General features: G+C 37.8%; 1 protein-coding gene across 1 annotated transcript in view; it reads left to right on the top strand.

Annotated features, from left to right (window-relative positions):
- The window catches only part of LOC113236289 (DNA polymerase subunit gamma-1, mitochondrial), a 103,580-nt gene that overhangs the window by 60,787 nt on the left and 31,884 nt on the right, over positions 1-10,909 (top strand). Inside the window, exons 12-15 of the mRNA XM_026472301.1 lie at positions 7,674-7,809; positions 8,663-8,831; positions 9,785-9,901; positions 10,708-10,886. Coding sequence (XP_026328086.1) covers positions 7,674-7,809; positions 8,663-8,831; positions 9,785-9,901; positions 10,708-10,886 — 601 coding nt within the window. The remainder of the gene's footprint in view (positions 1-7,673; positions 7,810-8,662; positions 8,832-9,784; positions 9,902-10,707; positions 10,887-10,909) is intronic.

The following is a 10,909-nucleotide window of genomic DNA, read 5'->3' as shown; positions in this document are numbered from 1 at the left end:
TTTGGAATTCCTGCGAAAATAATACTTGAAATATGTTTCTTTCATAACGTATAGACCTTCAATAAAATTTATGTATTTTTTTAAAACCCAATAAGTTATTAATTGCTTATTTACTGTTTCGTTGATTGCATTCAAAGTTACATACTATCGACTGGTTTAGCTGTCAAATATGATCTATTATTTTGTGACGACTTTAATGTGTCTCTGTCACGTCTAACAACATCGAAAGCATCCGTTATTGCCGCCACTAACGCATCGCGAGTTTCGTATTCCTGCTGGTACACTAGGCGCTTTAGCTCAGACCACAAATAAAAGTCCAAAGGAGTAAGGTCCGGGCTTCTTGCTGGCCAAGGCACGGGCCCTGCACGCCCAATCCATCGAAGGGGAAACTCGGCATCGAGGTGGGCCCGCACGGCGCGCTGAAAGTGAGCCGGGCACCCGTCGTGCTGGTAGTACAAATCTGCTAGAAATGATAGGGGAACGTCGTCTAATAAGTCCGGAATAACGTTCCGTAACATGTCCAAATAACTTCCCCCGGTCAAGTTTCCAGTGATGAAATGAGGGCCAATAACGTGGCCATTGACTATGCCAGCCCACACATTTACACTAAACCGCACTTGATGCGCACACTCGCGGATTACATGTGGGTTATTAAAAGCCCAAAAATGTTCATTGTGCTGATTAAACAGTCCGACTCGCGTGAATGTAGCTTCGTCCGTCCACAAAATGTTCGCACTCCTGTTATCGAGCAACCACTGACAGAAAGTTACCCTGGCTGGCCCATCGTTTTCGTGAAGGACTTGCACTTTACGAAAATGATAAGGATGTAGTCCCTCACAGTTTAAAACTTTCCACACGTAGTATTGGCTTACGTCAAACCGAGCCGCAGCCATACGTGTACTTCGACGAGGATCTCGTTCGAAGTACCCGATGATCTCTTCGTCTAGTTCTGCTGTGTAAACAGCCGGCCGCCCTCTGCCCTGTGCATGCGCCGGCGTTCGAAACTGCCCATGGTCAAGCAGCCGCTGTGTTGCGGCGACAATTGTTCGTGCGTGTGGAACTTGGGGGTTTAAAATCCCCCGAAGACGCAGCGACTCCAAATGGTCTGGCTCCGCGTAAAGTCGCCGGGCGGCTTGGGAATCGTAATTAGCCCTAGCGTACAACTGCACCATCGCGACGTACTCGAAATTTGAATATTCGTAATGTCGATCCATTTTATGGTCATCGGTATGCGCAAATTCGCAAAACGAGCGTGGATGCGCTTGCGACGTCACGGGTCAACTGAAAGTGTAGCCGCTCCGTCGGCGCGGCGCGGGACCTGTCATCCACTGCAGTTTTAGTGCGTTACTATTGTTACTCGCATGTTCGAGTTTCGGGTATTTGTTTTTTGAAAAGATGTTTTTATTTTTTTATGTTTGTCTATTTTAAATATTAAAATTCGAAAGTACTACTGATAGCAGATCGGCCTGCCGCGGGAAAACAACCATTAAAATGTCACGGTGTATATACCAATGAGTTTTAAAAAATATCAATTGAACTAAATAGAAGACGTATATAGTACATGATATACATTTTTCAAATGGCCTTAATTTCATTCAGACTCGTGGATACACACCGGCGAGACCGCGATCCTGTGTGAGTGACTGCTTTGACTATAACACACTATGACTTCATTCATACATACAAATTATTAAAGACAAGGGGAAAAGAGATAATATACCCCATCTTTACATTCAACAAACAGAGACAACAGTATTAAGAACCAGAGCTCAGCTTATACTTGACGGAAAGGCTGTATGTATGAATTTCGGCGATCGGTCCCCAGTCAAGTAGACCCCTGCAAGTGATCGTGTATCACAAACGGCTATTCACTTTATCTACACTTGCTCGCTTATATTGCCCTGGTACTTTAGCGTGAATCATGAGGAAGACTCGATCGCTGATGCATTCCCCTCCGCCTCAGCCGACCGCCGCCGTTGCCGTAGGTGCGACCACTAAAGTCGACACTGCCGTTGGCGTTTCATCTGCTATTAAATTAGCGGCACAAATGCAACATGGATCAGATGTGAGTGTCTGTTCTGATTCTGGCAGCCAATCAAATGTTACTATGCGCGCTAAAAGAAAAGGCGAGGATAATTTACATGCATTCAGAACTGAGGTGGATAGTATGTTCAAGGAACTTATGCGGGAACAGCAAAATTTTTTCTCAAATTTAAATGCAAAAATGGAAGAAATTAAGACACAAAATCAAAGTTTACAACAGGCAGTTGAATTTAATTCTGCAATGTATGATAATTTTTTAAAAAGGATGGAAATTCTTGAACAGGAAAAAAAGGAAGATCGTAAACAAATTTTGGTTTTGGAGGGAAAGGTTGAACAACTAGAGAGGCAACTTCGCACGTCTAGTCTCGAAATCAGAAATATTCCCCGGAAATCGAATGAAACAAAGCAGGACTTGGTAGAAACGGTCATAGAACTGGGTAAAGTCATTGATGTATCAATCCAACCTACAGAAATTAAGGACGTTTTCCGTATCAATTCAAAAACCGAACACAAAACAATATTAGCCGATTTTACCTCTGTTTTGACCAAAGAAAAAATAATCCAATCGGTTAAATTGTTCAACAAGACAAACAAGGTCGCCAAATTAAATACCCAACAGCTGCACATTGATGGACCAAAGCTACCAATATTTGTCTCAGAAAATCTTACTCCTAAGACGAAACGATTGTTCTTCCTAGCGCGAGATTATGCTACACATCAGGGATTCAAATACTGCTGGTCGTCAGTCGGCAAAGTATTTCTACGTAAGGAAGATGGTTCTCCTATAATTCGTATCAGCTCCGAAGCAGACATTGCATCGCTTAATATGAAACAGTGACTAGTCTATTTGACTTTATTCAACTTGTTCAGTTATGCGCTTCATTTAAAGTTTAAAATTATTTTGTTTTTTAAACAAAAATTAATGAAAAAGTACGTAATACATAAATTGCAAAATTATACACATACACTTTCTAGACACACACTAACTATTTACAAAAGGTTGCAGACTGATGTACAAATAAAAAATATTTTTTCAATACAACTAGCTAAAAAACGCATGTGTACTAATGTTGTAATAAAAAACATTACACTATATTTTTCATTGCCATTTAAAACGACTTCATTAAATCAAATGTCATACAATACATTAGTAAAAAATAATTTATTTTCGTCATTGAATAAAATCCTTAATAACTTTCGCAAAATTCACTCCAAATGATGATATTTTAGATAGCATAGACTCTTACTCACCGGCCACGTCATGCATTTGCGATGTTGAAGACATTAGTGCCCAATTACCTCACAATAATCGCTTAATAGTGTTATCCCAGAATATTAGAAGCATTAATCGTAATATAAATCAAATGGAAGTCCTATTAACAAGCCTCAATTTTAATATTGATATTGTAGTATTATCGGAGTGCTGGCTGAAAGACAACTCTACACCACCAGCTCTCAGTAACTATAAATGTTATCATACCTTGAATTGCAATACTCAGAACGAAGGAGTTGTGGTATATGTCAGTAACTTAATTACCGCCGATGTTGAAGAACCTCCGTTCCTCGATGCTAACTGTCTTGTGGTCAAACTATCTAACCATACGTGTATAGTTGCGATCTATCGACCACCTTCTTATCATAATATCGATAACTTTCTAACTTCACTCAATGATACATTACAAGTACTTAATGGGTATAAAAATGTTTATATAACGGGGGACATTAATATAAATATTTTAGAAAATAGTGGTCATTCGAATGATTATCAGAACTTATTGAGTTTTCATGGATTTCTCCCCGGACACATGATTCCTACCCGAGAACAGAGTTGTTTAGATCACATTTTAATAAAATCAGGGTTAAATTCATCAACTGCTGTTATACGTACTACTCTAACAGATCATTATACTACCATCTTAAGCGTTGAAAAAAGAAACCATACACTTAAACCTCCGTCTATTATTAAAACCATAGACTTTGCTGGTGTGGTTCATGAGTTGGAGATTACAGATTTTAGCCCCATCTTAGAATGTAATGATACGAATATAGCTACCAAACTACTGTCGTCTACTATAAATAACGCCGTTTACAATAACACAAAAATAAAATTTGTTTCAAATCGGAAAACCATTATTCAGCCATGGATCACACCGGGATTATTACGCTGCATAAGAAATCGTGATAAACTTCATGCTAAAGCAAAGAAAAGTCCTGGTAATGCGGCAATGACTACTATCTATAAACGATATAGAAATTTTTGTAATGATCTTCTGAAACGAGTCGAAAATGAATATAATAAAACTTTATTTGAAAAAGCTAAAAATAATACCAAACGGACATGGGGCGCAATTCGTACTGTTGCTAAACTAGGTTCAAACAATAGTGATACTAGTGAGCTCCTCCATCTTACAGACAACCCTAGTGACTCAGTTAATAAAGCTAATAATTATTTCGCTAAAATAGGAAAAACTCTGGCTGAAAACATTATTCAAGATACTCTCTACTATTCAAATGAACCCAATGTTACGATTTCTAACTCTTTTGTATTGACTGAGACGGACTGTCATGAGGTTCACAATACCATTATGGAACTCAAAAATAGTCCTGCTACAGGTATCGATGACATACCTACAAAAGTCCTAAAAATAGCTTCGCATGTCCTTGTACCCCCAATTACTCACATATGCAATAGGAGTTTCATAGAAGGTGTATTTCCTAATAGTTTCAAAACTGCACTAATCAAACCAATTTTTAAGGCTGGGGACAAAAAAAATATCACCAATTACAGACCTATTTCTATTTTACCTTCACTGTCAAAGGTCTTAGAGCGACTAATAAATAAAAGGTTAAGGAATTACTTACATAAATATAACATCATTTCGGATAATCAATACGGTTTTACTTACAAAAAGTCGACCGAACATGCTGTTAATGACCTTATTTCACATATAGTTACACAATTAGAACAAAAAAAGAAGTGCTTGGCAGTATTTTTGGATCTGGCTAAGGCCTTTGACACTGTTTCTGTACCACTACTGTTAAACAAACTGGAAAAAATAGGCATCAGAGGCACAGCTTTGGATTTGTTTGCAAGCTATCTTAATAATCGAACACAACAGGTCTCGGTCAATAATATTGTAAGCGATACACAACCAATTCAATACGGGGTGCCACAGGGCAGCGTTCTTGGTCCTAGTCTATTTTTAATTTATATTAATAACCTTTGCAATCTTCAGCTTGATAAGGGTAAAGTATTTGCTTTTGCTGATGACACAACTCTAGTATTTCAGGGCTCATCGTGGGATGAACTAAATGGTACAGTTGAGACACAGCTCGGTCAAGTCATGAAGTGGTTACGTCAAAATTTGCTCACCCTCAATTTAAGTAAGACCAAATTCGTTACCTTCACAAAGCTAGAATGCCTTCAACCTTGTAATTTGCATATAAAGGCTCATACATGTACATCTCGTGTCAATCCTGAGGTTATATGCTCATGTGATTATATAGAACAAGTGCCATTTATAAAATATCTCGGCGTATACATTGATTCGACTCTTTCATGGAAGCACCATACTGAAGCACTTACTAAACGGATTCGTAAACTTATTTATATATTTAAACGTCTAAGATCCGCTACTGAACTTAAATTACTTAAAATGACATATCTTGCACTATGTCAGTCATTGGTAACGTACTGCATAACAGCATGGGGCGGTACGTACAAACGTTACATGATGAATATTGAAAGAGCTCAGCGTGCAGTACTGAAAGTTATGATGTGTAAACATTATACATACTCAACTGTCCAAATATATGCTGACGTAAAAGTTCTAACAGTCCGCCAACTATTTATCCTCAAGTCTATATTAGATTGCCATTCAAAAACAACTTATAATCCATTAGAAGTAGCAAAAAAAAGACGCAAAGATATAGTTTTCAAAACCGAATTATGTTCGTCATTCGCAAAACGACATCAAATGTTTTTGGGACCTATGTTATATAATAACGTAAACCGAGCTATTGAAATTTTCTCTAAAACACGTAAAGAATGTAAATTGGCAGTTACTAAGTACTTACAACTAAAATCCTATGAGGAAACTGAAATAATGCTGCAAACAATACAATAAATAAAATAAATTGATACAATGTTAGTAATTTATAATTTATAATAACTAAAATAATCAAATTTATACACATACACACAAGCACACATCACTCACGCACGCACACATATACACACCACTCACACAAACACACACACACACACACACAAGCGCGCGAGCGCACCCACATCCACACAAACATGTCAATCTCCGTTTGCATGAAGTTTTTTGCGTACTGCTTTATTTGCCACAAATTTGTTATATATATTGCTATCTTATTTTTCTCTTTATTTCCTTATATTTTATATTGTTCTACGTAACTTATTCTCCACACAGTGTTCACTTTGTAATTTGAGTCTGAGAGTGAGGGATCGGAATACTGTAACACAGGATATCCTAGTACAGGTTCCGCTCACTCACAATGGTAATAGACCTAATCTAAGAATACCATTGTGATTGGAAATAAATGATTATTATTATTATTATTATTATTATTATTATTTGTAAAAAGATCAATTCTGAAATAAAGCCAGTGTTCCTGCCGTTCGACCTAAGCATAATGAACCGCAGTTGTACGGGAAAATTTTTAATTCGGGCTGAGGTTAGTATACACTCTTATGGAAAGAAATGACAGATGTTAGTAATAACAACACTAATTTACTTTATAACGTTTTTATTTAAAAAAACCGACCTCAAAAGTTCGTGGATTCATAGATTTGCCAAGTTTTATTGAAATCGGTTACCAGAAAGTGCACGAAACTGGATTCATCCCGTAGTTTGCTATACTTAAAGTGGAATATTTTCTTAAAATTTAAATGGGACCAATACTTAGGTACTGTAGTCTAGGCTCTACTTATGAGTAGAATTGCTGGCTGAATATAGCTAGTGAATATAGTTTTTGTAATTACTATGCTTTTGAAGGATTGAAATAAGAAAACAGAAGATCTTGACATATTACAGATTACATCCTAGACTGAAAGTATAAACCATGTAAAAAATGTGAAATAAACCAAATCTTTGTAGTTAATCCCAGTTTATATTCTTAGAAGTACCTCTCGCTACGCATTAGAGCTACGTCCCAGTTACAAATGGTGGAATGCGCCGGCTTACAAATGATAGAAGCCAGTTACAAATGGGATACAAATGATGGAATGTGATAGCTGCAGGATGAGGACAAGGCAGCTGGGAGATCAATAGTGATGTAACCCAGTGGTCGTCCGATGGATGTTCAAGCCTGTGTCGTCGTTGTGGCAGCACGCACTTTGGAGATAGCTTAGGCTTAGACAGTTAGGAACTTGTAGTAATGTTTAGAAATTTATTAGGATCATTCAGCCTCGTTCCAACAAACTAAGAATCATCAAAATCGGTTCACAAATAATGCCGGAGTAATAGAGAACTCTCCTTTTTTAAGACGGTTAAGAATTACGTGAAAAGGTCGACCTTAGATACTTTTCACCGGGACTTTTTTTAAGGATATTCTCAATTTGAGATATTTCCCCATATTAAAGAACCTAATAACTTTTGCAGGTAGTACAAATGTCTGGTTACCAAGCGAAACGGCTGGCAAAGATGAGCGGCAAGAAGGTCGAGGATATGTTTGAACGACCGCAGTGGGTCGGCGGGACAGAATCCGATATGTTCAACAAGCTGGAGGAAATTGCCGGTATGATATTGCAACTTGCCGTTTTTTTTTGTTTTTATTATACTAAGTGATGGGACGAACAAGTCTTGCGCCTGATGGTAAGCGACACGCCTGTCCATAACAGTTCCAGTGCCACTCAGAGCTTTAAATCGCAAAGATCTGAGGTGCACTGTCTCTGTGTCCATCACCCCGAAACATAAGTTAAAAGTCCCATGTGCCTGTAATTTCACCAACACCCATACCCTTCAAAACTGGTAAGAAGTAATACTTACATTACTGCTTTGTAGTTTCACAAGGAGCTCTACTACTACTAAATCGCATTACTCATGGAAGAATGGCGTAAGTGGAGTTATGTCAAACGTTTATTGTTTCATTAATCGATATATAACCCACATCCTCTGCAATTGTTGTGACTCTATCTACAATATTAATAAATAGAATGGCAATAATTGGAGAGAGTGTGGGTTATAGCAGTTTAGTAGCAGTAGAGCTCTTTGTAAAAGAGTTCGTCCAGGCTAGTACTGCCACTTTACCTATTTCTGCCGCCAAGCAGTAATGTCAGCATTGTTGTGTTCCGGTTTTGAAGGGTAGGGGTGCTGGTGAGATTACAGGCACATGGGCCTTATCAACTTGTGTCTGAGGGTGACGGGCGCAATTGGCAATGTCCCCCAGGTCTTTGTGATTTAAAGCTACCATCAGGCGCGCGACTTGTTCGTCCCGTCGCTTGATATTATAAAAAAAATATTTTACTGTATCTAACTGAGCAGTAAACATTTTTGATGTTACTCCACTTATGCCATTCATCCTTTGTAGAGAAATAAGCATTATTATTATTACAAAAACATACAAAATTGGAATGTTACATGGCGCGCAGAGTCCCCGGCGCCGGCGACGGCGTTCCTGCGCGGGCGCCTGTCGCGCGCGCTGGAGCACGCGGCGGGGCGCTGGGGCGGCACGCGCCTCAACTGGTGCGTGCAGAGCGCGGCCGCCGACTTCCTGCACCTCATGCTGGTTTCCATGCGGCACCTAGCGCCCGACGCCAGGTCAGTGCCGTACGTTACGCGGCCAAACGCGGTGCCTCAGTGGCCTCGAAAGGTCTCGGGTTCGATTTCCGGGCAGGTGGTCGATTCAGAACCTTACTATCGTAACACTTTGGTACTGTGCACTTAGTTCTATGCATTTTACACTTCTCTTATTATTGTAAATAAAGCCAGGATTATGTTCAATTTTATTAATTTATTTTAATACGAGTTCTAAAAATTTATATAAAAGAATTTTATTTTTTTTTATAATCCATTTCATCGACTAACTCCGTAAACGCTGTCGAATAACGATATTGTATCCGAATCGAAGAGTTCTGAATCGAAGTAAATAAATAAATAATCATCTGCGTAAATTAAAATATCTGCATCCGCATTGATTGATGCTGATGTTCATTGCGGCTAAAAGCAAGTTAAAGTAAGACCAGATTTGAAATGATTGGACAGCAGCTAAAAAAAAGAATCATAGGTAAAAAAATCTTTATAACGGCTCCATCGTTTTTGTTCAGAATAGATACCTGTCAAACGTTAAAATTTTCTGAACGAAAAAAATTAGCTTTTCTGAAAAGTGGGAATTTTTCAAAATGGAATGGAATGCTGACACTGTCAAATATGGAAAAATATTTATTTTTCCGAAAAATATTTATTTTTCCGAAAAATAGCCACAACAAACCACACACACTTTTTTTTAAATTAATTGTATAGATAATCTTGTTTCCTCTTATTCTGTATTTTATGTGTGTGGAAATAAATGAAATGAATGGAAATTTTTCCATGACTCATTACTAATGATCTATTGGCAGTGAAAATAAAATGTGTGAAGCGACCATTATTAATCGAGCCTCTAAACGTAACGGTGGTTGACTTTAAACTTAACAAATTGCCGTTTAACAAACTTTTTCATCCAGCTCGCATATAAACAAATATAAAATTTTTAAATCATACGTATTTTACAGATTCTGCCTGAGTTTCCACGACGAGGTCCGGTATCTGGTTCCAGATGAACACAAGTACGAAACCGCTTTGGCACTGCAGATCACCAACCTTCTTACTAGGGCTTTTTGTTCACAAAGGTAGGTAATAATAGTACATTGTGTAATAAAGGCGGTAAATAAGAAATAACTAACGTGAATTTATCAGACGCCCGAAGCCGAAGACTGAGGGCTTAAATGACTCGAGTACATGTAATACAGTGTTTTATTGAATGTTAGGATGTTTCACCACCATAATATTCAATTATTTTTTGTGAAATTACTCCATTATTAGTTTGTTATAATTATTAATACAAAGATCGAACACTTAGAAAAAACTCCTTTGATCCGGCCGGATTCGAACCGACGTCTTCTAGCAAACCGTGTCAGACGGTATGCCAACTAAGCCACGGAACGAACCAGCGGATCTCACGGATTCTTCTGTGCTTGTTTTGTCGGATATTTGTATCTGGTTTTTAACGATATTTTAGCCGTAGCGCCATCTATCACCGAGTACTTACATACAATGCTTTTTATCACATTTGCGAGGACATAAATACAATAATTAATACTATTCTTCCATATATAATACCATAATGCAGTAAAATGCAAAAACACATACAGCCATGATGTATACGATATAAATAAACAATTTCAAAATACAGCAAAATTTGAATTTATAAAATTAATTCAGTAAAATAGTTAAATTGCAAATGATTAGTTTTTTGTATATACTTCAAGCTTATGCGAAATACGACCAGATTTTTCGAGTATCAGAACTTCGTCCGTACTCTGTCTTGGGCGTTTTGGTGCATTTATTTCATGTATACAATAAGTACAGTAAAGCAATAGCCAACACATGCAGTGATAATGAAAACAGGTATGATAGTGTAAATTGTCTTTTTCAGGGTTGGTATCCGTGATCTACCTCTATCAGTAGCATTCTTTACCTCCGTAGAAGTAGATCAGGTGTTACGTAAAGAATCAAACCTCTGTTGCACCACACCGTCAAATCCACACGGACTTGAGAAGGGATATGGTATACCCAATGGTGAATCTTTGAATATTTTCGATGTTTTAGATAGATGCAAAAATAAACAAATCTATAAG

This window comes from Hyposmocoma kahamanoa, unplaced genomic scaffold, assembly GCF_003589595.1.
Source record: "Hyposmocoma kahamanoa isolate Upper Pololo Valley unplaced genomic scaffold, ASM358959v1 91, whole genome shotgun sequence".
NCBI classification, from domain to species: Eukaryota; Metazoa; Arthropoda; class Insecta; order Lepidoptera; family Cosmopterigidae; genus Hyposmocoma; species Hyposmocoma kahamanoa.
The sequence above is the reverse complement of the archived record's forward strand: the minus strand, read 5'-3'. Positions and strand labels throughout refer to the sequence as shown.